This window comes from Pteropus vampyrus, unplaced genomic scaffold (assembly GCF_000151845.1).
Source record: "Pteropus vampyrus isolate Shadow unplaced genomic scaffold, Pvam_2.0 Scaffold356, whole genome shotgun sequence".
Taxonomy (NCBI): Eukaryota; Metazoa; Chordata; class Mammalia; order Chiroptera; family Pteropodidae; genus Pteropus; species Pteropus vampyrus.
Window position 1 is genome coordinate 131,513 of NW_011889137.1, and position 18,138 is coordinate 149,650.

At 56.3% G+C, this 18,138-nt stretch overlaps 2 protein-coding genes across 2 annotated transcripts in view; both read right to left on the reverse strand.

The window, feature by feature from the left end:
- The window catches only part of TCF25 (transcription factor 25), an 18,141-nt gene extending 13,311 nt beyond the window's left edge, over nt 1-4,830 (reverse strand). The window contains exons 1-2 of the mRNA XM_023522700.1: nt 4,464-4,830; nt 1,761-1,764 (exon numbers count right to left, since the gene is read on the reverse strand). Coding sequence (XP_023378468.1) covers nt 1,761-1,764; nt 4,464-4,655 — 196 coding nt within the window. The 5' untranslated portion in view covers nt 4,656-4,830. The remainder of the gene's footprint in view (nt 1-1,760; nt 1,765-4,463) is intronic.
- Nucleotides 4,831-7,273: 2,443 nt separating this feature from the next.
- Nucleotides 7,274-18,138, reverse strand: part of SPIRE2 (spire type actin nucleation factor 2) — a gene marked incomplete at its 5' end in the record, with an annotated part of 27,902 nt that continues 17,037 nt past the window's right edge. Inside the window, 10 exons of the mRNA XM_023522701.1 lie at nt 7,274-8,053; nt 8,352-8,464; nt 9,219-9,246; nt 12,769-12,836; nt 12,947-13,081; nt 15,354-15,475; nt 16,424-16,613; nt 17,197-17,366; nt 17,442-17,565; nt 17,769-17,855. Of these exons, the coding sequence (XP_023378469.1) occupies nt 7,831-8,053; nt 8,352-8,464; nt 9,219-9,246; nt 12,769-12,836; nt 12,947-13,081; nt 15,354-15,475; nt 16,424-16,613; nt 17,197-17,366; nt 17,442-17,565; nt 17,769-17,855 (1,260 nt within the window). The remainder of the gene's footprint in view (nt 8,054-8,351; nt 8,465-9,218; nt 9,247-12,768; nt 12,837-12,946; nt 13,082-15,353; nt 15,476-16,423; nt 16,614-17,196; nt 17,367-17,441; nt 17,566-17,768; nt 17,856-18,138) is intronic.

The following is an 18,138-nucleotide window of genomic DNA, read 5'->3' on the forward strand; positions in this document are numbered from 1 at the left end:
CACTGGAGGAGACAGGGCAAGGGAAGAGCAGACATGGGTACAAGTCACTGGAAAAGTCCTGGCCCTTCAGGTGATAAATCGATCCACAAATAAAAGCAGCCAATATGGGGCAATAACCACCATGCTTTGGGGATCAGACTTGATGGGCCGGTCTGGTTCACTCAAGCCCAAAACCAAATAAATAAAACTGTATGTTCAATTTAAAACATTTGAAAAATACAAAGCTCAAAAAAAGAAAAAAAAAGAAAACCAAACCTCTACTCCAACTCCACAACCCTGAGAGAATTTAAAAACTAAATTTGGGACCAGACTGCCCTTGGGGATTTTTCTCTGCTAGAAACGAAGGCGCCGCGTCTGCAGCTGTCGTGGGTGGAAGGTGTCTAAGGAGAGTGAGCAGGGACAAGCTCGTATTCCTTGGCTGTGCTCTCCTCGCCACGTGGCAGGGATGAGACCTGAGTATTTTGTGCTTGTCTGTCTAGCAAATCCATAGATCTTTACACTGCTCATTACACTGCTCGTTATTATCCTATAGTGTACTGAGACTCCGTTTTTCCCCTTTCTGGACAGTCGGACAGTTTTTTGCCCTAACTTCCAAGATCACTCTTTTTTCTCTAGTGTCTAATCCGCTGTTGAGACCCGGAGCGGATCATTCATTTCAGGTCCTGTATCTTTCAGTCCCTGAACTTGCTCTTTCAACAGTTTCCATTTTTCTGAGATTCTCCCTTATCGTGCTCGTGGTTTTCTTTAAACCCTTGAACTGTGTGTATGTGCTGTTTTAGAGTGGCATCTGACTTCGCCATTGGTCACTCCTGAGTTTGTCTCTACTGTATGACTTTTCTCCTGGTTATGTGGCATTTCCCTTCCTCTGCACATGTCTGGTAATTTTTAGTGTGTGCTTGACATCATGATGCTACATGCTGGATGACTGGATCCGGGCCTTGTCCTCAATAGAAACTGGAGTTTGTTCAGACAGGCAGTTAACCTACTTGCATACTAGCACATTCCCTTCAAACTTTATTTTAAGCTTTCTTAAGGCAGGGCTACGACACTTGATTGGAGGGCACTGCAGCACCGGTCCTCAGGAGTAGCCTTCCTGAAGCCTGTACCAAATGCCGAGGCCTTTCAGCGAGGGCTCTGTGTTCTGCTGGGTGACAGCCAAGTGTCTTCTCACCTCTGTGGGTGCTGGTCGCAGCCGGCCTCAGCCCCTGCCAGCTGCTCTGCCCCAGAGCTGGTTCTTGCCCGACACAGCACGGCATCGTGCCCGAGACGTGAAGCAGACTTCCGGAACCCCTTCTCTCCAGCCCCTGCCCCACCAACCCAGCCAACTTGGTGGACCCCAAATCTGTCTCAGCTCTGTGTCCCCGCCACGTCCCCTGTGCTCCAACTGGAAAGCTGGGTCGATGGGCTCCTCAGCTGCTTCTCCTCTCTCGGGGACCTCAGATCTGCTGGGCTTACTGTCTAGTGTCTGAAAACAGCTACGTCACATATTTGCTCAGCTGTTAGTTGTTCACGGCAGCGGCTGTTCGAGTACCAGTGTTTCCGCCACTGCTGTGTGTGCTCACACCGCCTGCTTTACCGAGATGATTTTTCGCTCTGTACAGAAGCGCCTGTCAGTGCAGGGCCCATGGGCACCACTAAAAGGGCAGCTGGAAGGAAGAGGAGTCACCATTCCCCCTGGGAGAGGGGAGCCGCCCCAACGCCGCAGTCCTGGAGGAGCGGCTTCTGCAGTCTGCCATCGAGGATGGCGAAGCCTCGCCTACTTGTCTGCAGGCGGAAACGGCTGACGTCCGAAAACGAGACACACTGCTTTGCATTGTTCGAACCACCTTACAGGTGGAACACTGATGCATTCATTCTTTCCTCGCTAATAGCGGCATTAACGATGGCAACCTGGTAAAGATAATCTCACAGACTTGAGGACAAAATGATGTGACACGATTTTAACCTGAAGAAACTTAGAAATTTATGGTAATCCTTGGCCAAATTAAACTTTGGCTAATAAAAGCTAAAAAAAACTCTGGACATTCTAATTCCATCTCTGATTAAATGCTTCTGTGACTGTGAATCCAGGGTTTTTGCTCGCTGCCGTTAAAACAAAGGATCAGAAGCAACTGGAGAGCAAAGATAAAGATGACACTTGACAATTTCAGATCCTTATTCTAGCCAAACAACAGCAGCCCCAACACCGAAAGTTACTTTGGAAGAAGTTTATCTTTTTTTATTTACACAATTTAAATTTATTTAAATGAATTCCAGGGAACGGCCATTCTATTGCATGTGAAAACAGACGTACACACATAATTATCTGTAAAAAAATGCTCCTCCTTACTTACACAGCCAAGTTTTCCATGTTACAGTATAAATTCTGATAGTGTTTCAAAGTGTGTTTATGAGACTCGCATCAGCTCTTCGGAGTGGTCCTTCACCCAGCAAGCGCTGAAAATTCTATTCTGCGGCATTATTTTTAATGCTTGCACCAGATCTCGTGCAGCAAAACTCAAACTATACAATGAAAGCAGCTGCACTTACCACATAAAAATGGCACCTCAACAAAGTTGGTTTTTAAAAACCACTCCAAATGAAGTAGTAAAACGATTTGTTGTCTACGGCTGGAGCTCACTCCAGATGCAGCAGCGAGGACAGTCAGAGCCCTGATGTAACAAAGGAGAGGCTTCTCCGCTCGGTCTCCCCAGGAGAGGAGGCCCCGGGGACGTTTCTGAGTAAAAACGTGAAAGGCCACACATCCTACTTAAGTTCTACTACACCATCACTGGGTTTCCAACACCCCTTAACGCTTACATTTGTTGAGTGCTGACCATGTGCCCAGCACACGTTAGTTGACTTATTCCTCAGGATAGCCGTATGAGATAAATCAGATCATCCCCAAGAAATATGGAAACCAAAGCTTGCATTAGGTATCTTGCCCAAATTCTCACAGCTATGAAGAGGTGGGGTTGGGATTCAAACCTATGTCATTCTGACTCCAAAGCCCAGGTGCACACACTGACAGGTGACAGTAGCTGCTGGTCTTCGCAGAGGAAACACTGACTCCTGCAGTAGCTTCACTGTACACCCACTGGGGGCCAGATACTGCCCTGGGCAATGGGGACACATTAGGGAACAGTGAAGCTTACACTCCAGCAGTGGGAGACAAGCAACACGAAATGAAAAGACCACGCAGGTAATGGTACAGTATGTCCTATAACTGCCAGGGAGAAAGGGGCGGGAGTGGGGGGTGGCTGTGGAGAGGGTAGGCAAGAAGAAGGTGCCACCTGCTCAAAGGCCTAGGAACATGGCATGTGGCTCCAGCATGCACTGACCGACCTCAGTCTGTCAACGAGGGGTGAGAAAGAAGACGAGTGTTTTGAAATAAGTTGGAAAAACTACTGGCAAATTTAAGGATAAACGATGTGATGGAAGTCTTGGGGGATATGGCTGGCTGCGGACGGACAGCTGTGGGAGCCAGGTGATGGGCCGCCAGGGTTAACTCTGCTACTCCACTTTTGCATGTCTGGAATTTGCCATGATTAAACAATTAAAAAGAAAGAAATGACAAGAAACAGGGTGGAGGATAGGGAGTTACCTTCAGTAAGAGGGGCATGTGAGAAGTTGAGGAACGGACGTCAGTCCCAGCGCCACCGGAAACTACCAGGTGAGGCTCTCTCACCAAGAGAGGGCGCCGAGCACCGCTAAGCCACGCCCACACCATTTATGATAGGCGCCTTAACCTGGCAACTTCACGAGAAGTTGGGAGAAACTACAAGACCGCGAGAGCGCTTACAAAGGGTCGCTGGTTTCTCACGACCTTCAGGCCTACTGCTTTGCGTTCAACCAGCCTGCAAACAGCCACCGTGTCCCTACCATGCATCAGGCACACGGTGCTGGAGATATGAGGTAAGCAAAACGCACATTACCTGCCCCACAAGGAGGTCAGAGGAGCGAGAAAAAAGTGATGCACACACATGCAAAGTTACGGACTGAGGCCAGCGCTAAGGAGACGCCGGTGGGAGTTTATTCCTTCAGTTCACATCTACTGGGCTATGTCTCGCTGCTGGACACCGGGCTGTGGGGGAATCAGTGATGAGCGAGACACCAAGTTCTGGGTGAAGAGTAAAGGAGCGTGTCTGTAAAGACCCTGCAAGTGCCTGGCGTGGAGATGGAAACTAAGGTAAGGAACCCCCAAGACCCTTAGCGTGAAGCCCCCGCCCACCCGCGCTAAGACCCCGCCCCAAAGGGGCAGCCACGCCCACTCCACTGCACCCCCCACCCCGCCGCGGCCGGAACCGGACGTGGCCACGCCCACTACCACGCCCCTGTGACCTCGCGCCACCGCCCACTCCCTTCGTCCCGCCCTCCCCGCGGCAGCCCAGACGCCCCTGCCGCCCCGCCCCGTGACGTCACGGCCTCGCCCCGCGCAGACCCACCTCGCACGCCGCCCCAGCCCAGGCAGCCCCTCTCCTCACCAGCTCGAACCGATTGTTGACACGGACGCCCTCCTTCCCTGCGCCCTGGGGACGCCGGCCACCTGGACCCCGCTTTGGTCCTTCTTCTTCCGCATCATCGTCATCACGGAGGACAAACTGCAGGGCGCCGGGCCCGAGGGGCTCCTGGCCGCGCTGTTCCCCTCTCAGCCTCCGGAGGGCCCGTCGCGACATAGGACCCAACGGCCAGTGACGTCTGGGGACTGGGAGAAGAGCAGAAAAGACAGCGGGCGGCGCGCCTGCGCACTTAGGGCGCGCTGGCGCGAGGCTGGCGTGTCGCGTCTGCGCGCTGCGGCGGTCCGCGACTTCCTCCCCGTCAGCGGTGGCATCAGAGGAGGGCGGGCGTGTCCGGACGAGCTCTCGCGCGAGTTGGGTGCCACCACGTCAGGTGTCTCCGAGTCTTCAGGAGGCGTGTCCGCGACATGTCGCGCTGGGACGGGGGAGAGGGGCGCACCGGCTCCGAGCTTCCTACACCCGGGACCGAGACCCTGTTCGAGTTCGGGCCGGCGGGGCGGAGGAACATGCAGGTGGGGCCAGGTGAGGGTGCGGTGCGCGCAGGTGGGCGCACGGCTGCGGGGCGTTCCGGGTGGCGGTGCGCAGGTGACAGCGCGCAGGTGACAGCGGGAGGGACCTGGAGGGCCCTAGTCCCCGCTCTGCACGCCCCGCCTGTGACTCCCCAGTCTGTCTCCACTGCTGCAGGCGAGTCAGCTCCCTCATTATAAATAAGCACATCCCAAAGCTGCGGCGTCCTGGACAACCCCCACCTCGGGATTCCGGCGACGGACACCGAACCTTAGGGGCCGTCCGTCATTAACACTCCCCGGGGGATGCCTGTGCGACTAAGTATGGCACTCTGCCGTGCAGCCCAGCCTCCTGGGAGGTGTTTTCAATAAAGACAAAGGCTCTAGCCCTGGAGACTCTGAGGTGGGCGTCGGATTTTAAAAATCTCTTCGGGGATTAAAATGCGCAGGCAGGACTGAGAACCGCACTGCGCGGGTCCAGATGCGACAGCAAGATGACCTGGCATGGGGTAAGGCCCCCTCCCTCCGCGACAGGAGAGGAGAGGGCAGCCTTAAGCGTGGGGATGGCTGTCTCCATGGAGCCAGGCCAAGCACCCTACTAAATTCTTACCCCGTCCTGCGGCGTAGGTACCCCCGCCCCCTTTCACAGGCAAGGAAGCTGGGAATCAGTGACCGGCCCAGGTGGAATCGGGTTTGCCTTCCTGTCAGCGGTTCCACAGTTCCTATAAGTTCGTGCCTGTGCGTGCGCGCACGTGCCCGATTGCACGCGTGACTGGTCTGTCAGTCCGTATTGGCAACCAGGACCGTGAGATACTTCACGCAGGCGGGCACATAGCTGCTGCCTCAGGCTCCCCACGTGTCCCAACCCCAGCCACTCCCCTAAAATCCCCTAGAAACCCCCTTTCCTGCAGTCCAGCCACTGAAGGGTTCCGCCCAGCACAGGCGGGACCTCCAGGCCAACATCCTCCTGTCCCTTCTGATTGTTTGGGACCATGCTTGGTAAACAGATTTTATTGTCACTCCTGGTCCAGTGGCGTGACCAGTTTATGCAGGCTTATTGCCTTGCCTGCGGTCGGGAACTTGGGGAGCCTCAGCCTGGAGCTGCTTTCTGCTTTGCCCTTCACAAGACAGCAGCCGTGTGACACTGAGGGAGGCGGCATCAGGCCCGACTTGAGTGCCACCTTCCCTGAACAGGCAACTCAACTTGAGTCTCTCCCCGTACCCCTAGGAGTTTGACTGTAAAGTTGTTAGTGACCTTCGTTCGTCAAGATCCACATTAGGCGAGGCAGACGCAGGGCCTGGTTCGGTGGGCTGACTGCTCTGCCAATGTACCTCCAGGGCTCAGGCGGCGGGCCCGGCAGCACCAAGGACAGCAACGAGACCGAGGAACCAGTCACCTAACCAGGCTTTGAGCTTTGTGTGGGCGCCTCTCAGCTCAGCCCAGCTGTCCCGGATGGGTGTTGGTTATTTTCACAGGGGCTTTCCCAGGGGTCCCCCCCGTTGGGAGTGTGGGCCTGCGTGTGCTGCCTGCCCCTTTCCTCTCCCTCAGAATTAGAACGGCGAGGGTGGCGCTCCCTCCCAAGGGCTCATGGAGGTGCCACAGGGACGGTCACTTTCTCGCTGCTGGCTCCGACTGGGAGCGACCCACACCCTCCCCGCGCCCGCCCTGGCTTGTAACCAGGAACAGTTCTGCCCGCGGCCCGTGCAGTGCTCAGACTCGTGCTGGCGCCTGGCTGTTTTCACTGGCTGCCCCGAGCCATGCTGGGTTTCCTGGCCTCAGCTGGTGTTTTCTCCCCGGTCCTGGGCCTCAGGCCACCTCCGGGCACATGTCTATGTGGCAGGCATTAGAGCCTGGTGTCCAGTAGGCCTAGGTTGAGGCCCCAGCTAAAACTGTGTACATCTTTAGCCAAATTCCTTTGACACTTTGAATCTGTTTCCTCCTCCGCAGGATGGGTGACACAAAAGCCACTTCCTGATACACGTGGGCAGGCAGGGCCCCCTGTGCTCCTGAAGACCAGGTGGAGCTGCCCCACCTGCAAGCCCCACAGCAGCTGTCTGCCTGGGGAACAGAGGGTCCCCCAAACTGGCAGGTGTTCCACTGCAACTCTGTAGCCAGACCGCGAAGTTGGGCAGAGGGGGTGGCAGTGACCTGGGTCCCACGATAGGCACCCTGACCGTGCACCAGGGTGCAGGAGGCCCCTCTGAGCCCAGCTTCGCCCTTGCAGGACACACCCTCTGCTGTGGCCAGGGGTCCTTGGTTCACACCTCAGGCGGGAGATGGAGAGCCCCTTTATTAGGCCAAGAGTGGCTGTGAATACACTTTTACAGGGCTCCTCCCGGTACGGGACCGAAAGCATTGAAGGGCGTGAACGTCGGGCAGGGAGTGGGCGTGGCCTTAGACCTCCCAAGGGGATGGCTGTGCAATATCTGCCTGGGAGACTGTCAGCCCCCTCAGGCAGTCCCCGGGGACCGAGGCCCCTCATCCCCGCCTGGACGTGCACCCAAACACCAGGGCAGGGCCTCCCGAGCCCACCTCCTCTGCTCTGCCTCCCACCTGCTTTCCTTCCTGTCCTGTTCCACCCCCCCACCCCCCACCGAGGATCCTGAGAGGAAACAGCCTCCCTAGGGAGAGTCCTGGAAGTCAGCCTGACCCCGGGGGGACTCGGGCCGGGAACTCGTATATAAATATGTAGGCTGTGTGTACGTCCCATAAACATGTCCGCGGCTGTGCGTGTTCATGTGCACTCAGGAGGGTGGCCGGCAGCGCCGCTGTGCCTGGACCGTGAGCTCCCCGCCCGCGTCAGGCCTGGCCCGGCTCCTGAGGGCTGTCACTTGAAGTCGAGAGTCCAGGTGTTGGGGACGTAGAGGGACTGGGTCTGGCGGGCTCGCCGAGGGGTGGCATTGAGGGCGTCCACACTCCTGCGGCTGGAGCACACAACGTCGGCCACGAAGCTGGTGCAGTCACTGCAGACGTCTTTCAGCATGCGGCCGTGGGCGTACATGTGCGGGAACTCCTCCTCCACGCTGCGCCACGGCGGCCCCTGCAGGGACCTGATGGGGGGAAGGGCCGTCAGGGGCCACCCTCCGCCCCCGTCCACTCCCCCACCCTGCATCAGGCGTCCAGGCTTTGGAGTGAACGTGCTGGACAAAATGCACCTGGCGCCAGCTGTTCCTGGAGAGGGACCCCGGGCCTGGGCCCCGGCCACCCGCTCGCTTTCCGTCTCATACTGCTCAGTCCCCAGGGCCCCCCAGGTTGCTGTGCCTCAAAACTGCGTTGGATTTGTTTCCTGGGGGCGTCCCAGCCATTAAGCCGCCCCTGCACACGCCAGCAGAGAGCACGGGGACGCACTGGAAGCCACCTCTCCGTGCTGGCACGCTTCTGGCGGTTGACGTCCTCTGCGGACTCTCAAAGCCCAGCGTGTAGACAGGTATGTGTGAAAGCTTCTTAGAAGGCATCTTCATCTACAATACAGAGGACACGTGGACACAGGCACCCACAGACACAGTCCAGGCATGCACCCCCGGGGACCACGCCTGCCCTGGGTCGTGTGGCAGCAGGGGCAAGCCTGGAGGCCACCCTTTGCCCCTGAGGGCTCCCCGGACGCCCCGCGTGCCCGGTCTGAGTGCGCATGCCTCCTTCCCCGCAGCCACTCCTGGAGGCCTCCTGGCAGCACCCTAGACACGTGCGGGAGGCTCGCCGCTGACGGGGGAGAGGGGTAGATCCGTCCCCCACCCAGTGACAGGCTGCGAAGGGTTTGAAAACAGCGGTGCCGGAAATCCCTCTAAAGCAGATTCTGGTTTCTGGGCTGAGGCACAATGGGGTGACACACGTCTAACCGTCATGAGCCACTTATCTCAGTGTATGTGTGGGTACGCAGACACCCACACTGCTCTAAAGGCCTCTCCGGGATGTCGTGGCGTTGGGGGGGTGGGACTTGTAGAGGGGACGGGAGGGGTTTCTTGGAACCGTCCCGATAAGGAATGCTAAGGAAGGCCACCTACAAGGGGCTAAAACCTGCACAACCTCGTGATGTGTAGGAAGGGATCCTGCCCAGAGGGAGGAGGTGACTGACAAGTGACTATGAGGGTGGGGTGGTCTCACAGGAGGCGGCAGAGCCCCGTGCCACCCTGCCACCCGCCACTCCTGGACAAGCCATCAGGCAGTAGGACACCTGAGACACCTGGGGGCCTCACTCAGACGCCAAGTGATCCTCACCTTTATGCTACAGGAAGTGCAGACGGCTCTGGAAGGGAAAAAAGGGAGGAACGTCAGCTGTGACGAGGCCACGGAGACAGCTGCCTGTGGCCTCCGTGTCCCCAGCATGCTTGCCAGGCCAGTCGGTCCCTGCCCTGCGCTGGCTCCTGGCTACTTCGGCATTTTGCTTCCATCTTACTCTAGAATCTCACTTTTCCTTCACTCAGTTCTACATCTGGTCCGCTTCTGACCGTCCTGGCTCCTTCGCAGGATGTCCCCCGGCCTCCATGCTGGGGTGTGCCCACTCCCCACCAAAGAGTGCCATCTAGCCAGAGGGGCCCTGGTCGAGGGGCTCAGCTTTGAGCAGCAATGCACATTTTTTTATTCCCCACACCTGGTTTCAAAAGTAAATACCTTCTTGTAAAAATCCGAACAATATAACTGTGACTTAGACAAAGACGCTCTGCTCCCCTAAAGCCCACCCTGATGCAGCCGCTAGTGATGCAGCCGCTAGCGATGCAGCCTTCACGCTCCCGATGGAAGCACATACTAACAAAAGCGCGCGTTTAAAATAAAAATAAGCAAAATGCACCAAGAGCTCTTCTCCACATTAATACACGTTGTCCAAGTTCATTTCTTAAAACAAGGGCCATGTTCTCTTGCGTGGATGTCCCACGATTAATCTGTCATCAACAAACCTGAGTTAATTTTATTGCACTGTGGTCAGGGAACAGACTTTGTGTGACTTGAGTCCGTTTACATTTTTGAGACTTGTTTTCTGACCCAGAATATGGAATATTTTGGTGAATGTCTGTGTATTCTGCTGCTGTTTCTTCCATGTATAAATGTCAATTAGATCAAGATGGTCGATAGTGTGGTTCAGATCTTCCACATCCTTAGCTTTTTTCCTGTCTACGAGTTTTATCAATTGTTGAGAAAAGAGTATTGGAATCTCTCGTTGTAATTGCGGATTTCCCTGTTTTCCCTGCAGCCTCATCTGTTTTTGCTCCGTAGGTTTTGAATCTCTGTTGTCAGGCTCAGTGTTTCCCCCGTCTCCTCTGGTAACAGCCTCTGCTCGCCATCTGCTTCCTGTGACGTGAACGTAGCGACTCGAGCTCTCTTTACGCGGTGTCGGCACAGTGTCGGCACGGTGTCATCTTCCTCCACCCTCCTGTTAACCGGGTGGTGTCTTTTTAGTTAAAGTACATGCCTTGTAGGTAGCAGATCATCTTGCTTTCCAGGATCAGTCTTGGAAACTCTGCCTTTTAACTATGTTGTTCAGACCATTTATAGTTAATGCGATTATTGAAACCGTTGGGTTTAAGTCTGTCATCTTGCTGTTTGTTTTCTTGTGGTCCTACTTGTTCTCGTTCCCTTTTCCTTTTTCTGACTTCTGTATTAACGAAGTAGCGTATGATTTCATTTTACCTTCTTCACTCACTTATAAGCTAGTCCTCCATTTTGTTATTTTAGTGGTTGCTTTTGGGCTTACAGTATGTGTCTTTAGCCTATCGCAGTCTACCTTCGAGTAATATTTACCACTTCGTGCAGAGGATTAGAAACTCGCAATTGTACATTTCTGATGTCCCCCCCTCCCTGGCCTTGATGCTGTCGTTACGATAACTTTTTATTTACAGATATGTTCTAAGCCTCAACATACGTTGTTATTAAATTTTTTTACAAGCTTGGTAATCTTTGGATGCCAGACACTGAATTTTTTGTTGTTGTTGGGTGCTAGTTGTTGGTTTACCTTTTAAAGAGTTATAAGAAAATAACATCATGTTTGTCTAAGTAGTTGCTGCTTCTGTCACTCTTCAGTCTTTTGTGTGGATTCAGATTCCCACGTGGTGTCACTTTCCTTCTATGTGAAGGAGCTTGTTTAACCTTTGTGGTAGTGTGAGTCTGCTGGCTTTTGTATTTCTGGAAATGTTTTTGGTTGTGTCTCTGTTTCTGAAACATATTCTTGCTGGATATGAATTCTTTCAGCGCTGGGGGGATGTTCCACTGTCTTCCTGCTTGCCTCCTTTTGATGAAAAGTCTGCAGTCACCTCTGTCTGTCCTCTGCACATATCATGTCTTTGTGTACTGGCCGATTTTAAGAATTTTTCTTTATCACTGATTTTGATTAATATGTGCCTTGGTGTGATTTTATTCATGTTTCTTTTTACTTGGGACTCATTGAGTTTCTTGTGGGTTTATATTTCTCATCAAATTTTGAAACTTTTCTAGCTTATTTCTTTAAATGCGTTCTTTGTGCACCGCTTCTCCTTTGGAGATGTTAAAAATAAGGTTTCTTGACATTATCCCATAACTCACAACACCTTTTTCATTTTTAGAATTCTGTCTTTTCTTGGTATTTGTATAGTTTCTATCGCTACGTCTTAGAGTTCACTGACCTTTTCTTCTGCATGTTGTTCTGGATGTCTAACCTGCCATTAATATCACCCGGAGTAAATGTCATCCCAAACACTCCAGTGTTCATGTCTAGAAGTCTGATCTGTGTCTTCTTTGTATCTTCCATGTCTCTCAGAACTTTCTGAACATATGCAGTCCAAAGCTTTCACTGTCCTCATCTGCTAATTCTCACATCTGCTTCAGTTCTGGCTGATTTTGACCGAGTTCCTCATCGTGGGTCATGTCTTCCTGCTTCTCAATGCGCCTGCTGTTATCTTGCTGGGTGCTGGATATTTTTATTCCTGTTCTTGAGCTCTGTTCTGGGAAGCAGTTAACATGCTCGGGAACAGTTCGGTCGTTTCAGGTTTGCTTTTGTGATTTGTTAGGTCTGGAGCAATGCTCAGGTTACATACTTACTCCCCACTAGTGAGGCAAGATGTTCTGTGTCTTCCACTCAGTAGCCATGAGTTACATTCCCACTGTGGCTGGTGGGAGCAGATACCATCCCTGTCACTATTCCTTTGAACCTTTAGGACAGCGTCAGTAAATTTTTTCTGTAAAGGGTGATTTGGTAAATGCTTTAGGTGTGGCAAAATGAACGACATAAATAAATAGGTGAGTCTGTGTCCCCATAAAACAGGCAATGAGCCATTTGTGGCCCATGGCATCTGCCAGTCCCTGCTTCAGGGTGATTTTTCCGGCTTTCAGTACTTTGCTTGCAGGTACATGCTGACCGATACCCCGCTGAACTCTCGGGGGACCCACAGCACGTCTCTGAGGCTCTCTCTGGAAGTCTGCATGGGCTCCAGCTGCCCTGGTCTCCCTGGGGCCTCAGCTCATGCCTGGAGGCAGCCACAGGGCTCACCACCTTCCTGCCGTTTGTCGCCTGATGTCCACTGTCCTCAAAGGCATTGTTCCATGCTTGTTGCCTTTTGTTTTTATTCTCATTTTTTTTTTGGTTATTTCAGGTGGAAGGTGCCTGTTACCCCACCTTGGCTGAAAGTAGGAGCCCCTTAGCTATTAAAATTAAATTACATTAAATTAAAAATTCTGTTCCTTAGTTGCATGAGCCATGATGCATGATATGACAGGAGGTTCTGCTGGACAGTGCTGTCCTAGAGGCTCCTTACCTCGTCCTTCCCTTAATTGACAGCCAAGCTGTTTGCAGAAGGCTCACCTCTTGCAGAAGAGACAGGTCGGCGGCCAGGAGAACAGCGGGAACTTGGTCCGGCAGCAGCAGCAGATCTGTAAGAAAGGCCTTGCTAGAGGCCAGTCTTGTCCGCACCTCGCCAGGCCCAGCCCCGCCCGCAGCCGGACTCCCGCGGAGAGGGCAGGCCGGGGCCGGGCCGCCTCACCTTCCCCTTCTTCAGGCTATTGAAGAGCTCCTTGTTCTGCAGAAACTTCTCCATCTCGGCCTTCACCAGCACCCGGCGCACGTCCATCACCTCCTCCACCGTCAGAGCAAGGCTCTCCACGGGGTGGCTGAACTCCTGGCGGGAGGGTCCAGGGGTTGGTGCCCATTCCAGACTCAGGCGCAAGGCCTTCCGGGAGCCTCTCCACGAGCCCCTCCCCGCACCCGACGACCACGCCTTCTGCCTGGCCTCAGTCTACCCAGGCTCAGCGCTTCCTAAAATGCCCTGGCCCTCACCTCACCACGCCTGGGGCCCCACGAGCCCCACGGCCTCCGTGAGGGGTCTTGCTGCTGTGGGCAGAGCTCCATGGCCTCGCCCTGCCCAGCTGTTCGGCCGGCCTTGGCCCCTGGACAACCACACTGTTCATGCGAGCCTTCGGCTCATCCTGTTTACAGTGCTCCCAGACCTGCATGTCCGCCTCCTGCCTTGTCCCCCACCTGCACACACACACCTCAGCCAACCAGAACCAAACAGGGTCCCCAGGTCCAGCGCCCCTCCTCCAAGAACCTCCTCCCCGGCAGCTGAGGGCCCTGGGACCCTCCTGTACCTGCCTCACTCAGTGCTCACCGCTCAGGGGGCTGAGTGTGCCCGCCTGCAGGTAGCACATGTCCGACTTGTCGTCACCACCCACCCTTTGGGCCATCACGGTGAGTACAATTCCTGTCCCTTAGAGCCCAGCTTAGAACGTGGCTTCTTGAAGCCTCAGCTCCTCCTCAGCGAAGTGCGGCTGTCCTTCGGCCCCATCGAGGGAATGTGGAGGTCCAGCAGCGCCGTGCCCAGCACCAAGGCGGAACTGAGCGACTGAGATGAGGCAGTGGGAGCATGCCACGATGACAGGAGTCCTGTTTCCGATTTTCCGTGGATTACCCTGTGCAGGGTTGCTGAGTACATCCTACTGTGTGACCCTGGGGACAGTTCTCCACTCTGGCCTGAAGCATCAGGTCCTCCGGCTTCTGATGTCTACTTCCAATGGCTTGGTGATGCTGTTTGTATTTGAGCAACACCCTACAGATACTACACTAACAGCAAACTTGGCCAAGAGATCTTATGTTGGGTGCAAAGGGGCCAGCAGCCTGTTCCTGGGACTGGGCCCTGAGCATGTGCTCAGACTGGGGACGAGGCCACTGGGGTCTGCTGAGGTTTGACAGCCAGACCTCTCAGAAAGCCCTCTCAAGACCTGAGACTGACACCATGGGACTTGTCACTTTAAAATATGTCCCCCATTCCTCGATATATTTCTCTTCAAGAAGTGGTCCCCAGAGAATAGTCTTAGTGACTCAATTTTAATGAACAGATTAAGATGAAAATGACAGTGTCATTTCAGAGACTTGGTCGTAAAGACACTGTGGCCTCTGCCTGGCCATGTGCTCTGGGGGACCAGCCACCATATTGTGAGGACACTCAGGCTGCCCATGGAGGGTCCACGTGGAGTGGAGCGGAGACCGCTGCCCACAGCTGTCCTGCCTTGGGAGGGCCCTGCAGCCCCCTGAGCCTCCAGATGAGATGGCAGCGCTGGCTGACACTCCAGCTGCAACCCCTCGAGGGGACTGAGCTGGGCCACCCTGCCGAGCCACCTCGGGGTTCCGAACCCTTAGCGTGAGATGATAACAGCTTGCTGTTTTAAGCTGCTGAGTTCAGGGCGATTGTCCATGCAGCAGTGATGACAAGCACAGCACTCAAAAGGCAGGCGTTGCATGTAGCTGGGGATCAGCAGCGACCTGCCTCATGTCTGCGCAGCACTGACCCTCCCCAGAGCATTTTAACGTCTCTCATTTGAGCTTCCTGATTAAACTTTGAGGAAATGACGACAAAGACCATGCCACCGACAGCTCTCCACGTGCCGGCAAGGTGCCTAGTGGCTCCCCGGCACCCTCACTATGGTCCCACACCAGCACTCAGTTCCAAGTGCGCCCCTGAAGTACCAACAAGTGTCAGCTCTACACAATCACAAGTCAGACAGTTTCACGGCAGAGAGGGTAAGCCGTGCAGTGGCAGAGTCGAGACCGGAGCCCAGGCCTCGACCCGATGGAACTGCTCTCCCATGACATCACGAAGCCTTGGAGGCACAGGGCGCCCGGGTCTGTCCCCTGCCTAAGCCAGAGAGCTGGGGCTGAGAAGATCAGACACAGGTGTCCTCTGAGCAAGGTCCTTCTGTCCCGGGGGCCGCAGTGCCCAAAAGGCCCAGAAGGCGGCAGCACAGACCAGCCTCCCACACGCAGAGGCTCAAGCGCAGACCCAGCAGCCCCACTGAAGGCTCTGGATGGAGCCTGGTACTGAGGAGGGTGACAGTGTGTGCTCAGGAGGCACCCCCACCCCAGCCACCCCGGATGGCAATGCTTCCCTCACTCACCAGCCACAGGTGACTGGTGTCTGGGGCCACAGAGGCCTCTGGCCTGTCTTCTGCTGAGCCCAAGTCACCATGTTGGGAGGAGCTGGGGTCAGGCTGGGACTGGACGCTCACAGGGGAGAAGCCTGGAGGAAGAGCACGGAGGCCTTGTCAGGACGACCGGGCAGAATGCTAGTGTGGGGGGCGGTGCCCGGGGGACGAGTGAGACGGCCTGCCAGGCGGCAGGGGACAGCGGGGGTTTCATGGTGTTCGGGGGTGGGTTAACCAGGCAGAGGTCACGTGGAGAGCGTGTCACCCACGCCAGGGGCCAATGCAATGCAGCAAGCCTTAGGGACCCCTGAAGGGGTCTGAGGCCCACAAACGAGCCAACAGCGGGAGCCCCACGGCGGCTGCAGTGCAGGCCAAGCAAACCACAGGCGGTGCCGGCCACGTGGCACCTTCCTGCTCTGCTGGCCCCACGCCCTGCACTTTACACCGGAGAACTGCTGTGTGCACGGTGCTCCGTCCTGCTCGACGGGTCAGGAGAGTGAGGCTCCAACAGGATACGAATCACAGGACCGGTGAGGGGCGCAGCCTACACTGGACCTCAAGCAGTGCAGCCCCAGAGCCCACCCCCTGGACCACCAGGCAGGGGGCCTGGAGTGGAATGGACGCATCTCCATGGACAGAAACAAACGAAGAAAAACTAGAAGGCTCTGTCGGTCATCCATCTGTCCATCTGTCCCTCTGTCCCCCATCCTCCAACTGCCACCTGTCCATCTACCCACCCACCCAGCTTGCTGCTATATACCAGCATGTTAACAGTGATTATCTCTATAAGAGGATTGTGGGAATTTTTGAACAGTTTTAAAATACGTTTACAGTAAATGTGGACTACGAGTCTAGTAAAGACACTTTCAAGTTGGAGAAGTGGGGTGTGCCTGCCCGAGGTGATGAGGGCCGTCTGGGCTTGAACGTTAGGCACCCTTGTGCAGGACGAGCTCTGTACCATCTGGGTGCTGCCTGCTCGGGAAGGCAAGGGGCTCTGCACCCACAGGACAGCGGCAAGGAAGACGGGGTGAGGCAGCACTTGCCCGGCTCCTGGGCGCAGGGCCTCCAGGCGTGCATGCTGCCCGCACGGACCCGACGTGGCTCCGAGCCTCCGGGGGGCTGAGTGGCCGGCTGCAGGCCTGCAAGCGCTTCGCTCCGGAGCTGGTCAAGGTCGTGCTCTGAGAAAGAGCGGTCTCGCTTCAGTGTCACCTCCCCGCATGGGGACTCTTCCTCCTGCGGACACACCAGACCCAGCCCGACCCTAACCACTCTGCCTGCCCATTCCCGGGCCAAGGCGCAGGACACGCGGTGCTGCTGGGTCCACAGAGGCCACCTCTACCCATCCTCTACCCACTGCCCAGCCGGTCCTCTGGACAGTGGAAGGCAAGTGCCCCCCCACCAAACCAAAGCCTTCCCTGCAGCCTCCAGGCAGTACAGGGAGGACAGGTCTGGTGTCAGGCAGAGCCCCCTGAGATGGCCACCGCCCTGGTGCTCCCGGCTCAGAGGGCAGCCAGGACAAGGCGGGAGGCCGCGCTGGGACGGGAGCTTTCCACGCCCACCAGGGGGCGCCCGCTCCCAGCCCCAGGAAGCCCGACAGCTCCATTTCAGCCTTTCCGGTGCTAGGGGCACAGGGCTCGGAGCCCCCGGGACAGGGGAGGGTCCTGGAGCCCCCATGCTCGCCCCCAGGGCAGGCCCAGCCCCATAGCAGGCCACCGGCTTCACAGGCCGGCACCACCGGAGGCCCGTGCAGTGGGCCCCACGCAGCTGTTTCTCCCGTCCTCGTCCCCGACCCCCGGCCTCTCCTGTGGGCTCTGACCTCAGACGTGTTCATCTCCTCCATCTCTGCCAAGGTGGGCGCTTTGAGCAGGACCCGGGGCCGCGGGCGTGGGGCGCCGCTGCCCGCATCCGTGGTGGACAGGTTGATGCAGGAAGTGGACTTGACGTCCCCAGAGCAGGCGTTGAGGATGCAGGGCAGAGAGCCGAACTCTGGGAGAGGCAAGGAGGTGAGGGGGGCGCCGGGAACTGAGGGGGGGCGGGCGAGGGAGGGCGTCACTCGCTCACCCCGGCCGCCCCAGCGTTCGGCCCCCACTGGGCGCAGCCTCCGCTCCTGCTTGATCTCCTCCAAGATCTTCTCGTGCAGGGTCCTCTGCTTCTGGGGTACGGGGCGGAGCCTCCGCTCGGAGACCTGCAGGGGCGCGGCAGCACGGTAGGGGGCGCCAGACCCGGCCCACCGCAGCAGGGAGGAGCCCTGTCTGAGGCCACCAGGAGCTGGGGGGAGCAGGGAGCAGATGGGAGTCCAGCCCAGGACAGAGCCCCGGCAGCTCCCCCAGCAGAACCGCTGGGCTGCCCTGTCGTGGGGAGCGGGAAGGGGGAGACATGGAGCAGTACCTGCTTCAGGGGGGGCCGGGAGCGGATAAAGTCCAGGATGAGCTCATGGGCATCCTTCTTCACCCTAGGAGGGATGTCCCCATCCACCTGTGAGGAGGGTGGGGAGGCAGAGCCTGAGACCCCATGGCCGTCCGCTGGGGCCGCAGGGCCCCTCAGCCTGGCCGTCGCGCCAGCCTCCCTTTCAGAGGCTGCCCAGTGTGGCCCCCGGGGCCTGGCACCACCAGCAGCTGCCCTGACTCTCAGATGCTCCACATGGAAATGGGGCCGATGGCGCCCACCTCACAGGTCATCACAAGAACAAAACGAACTTGCGCATTTAACATTCTGAGGGCCATGCCAGCGCGGGGCTACGCGAGCATTCACGGGACAC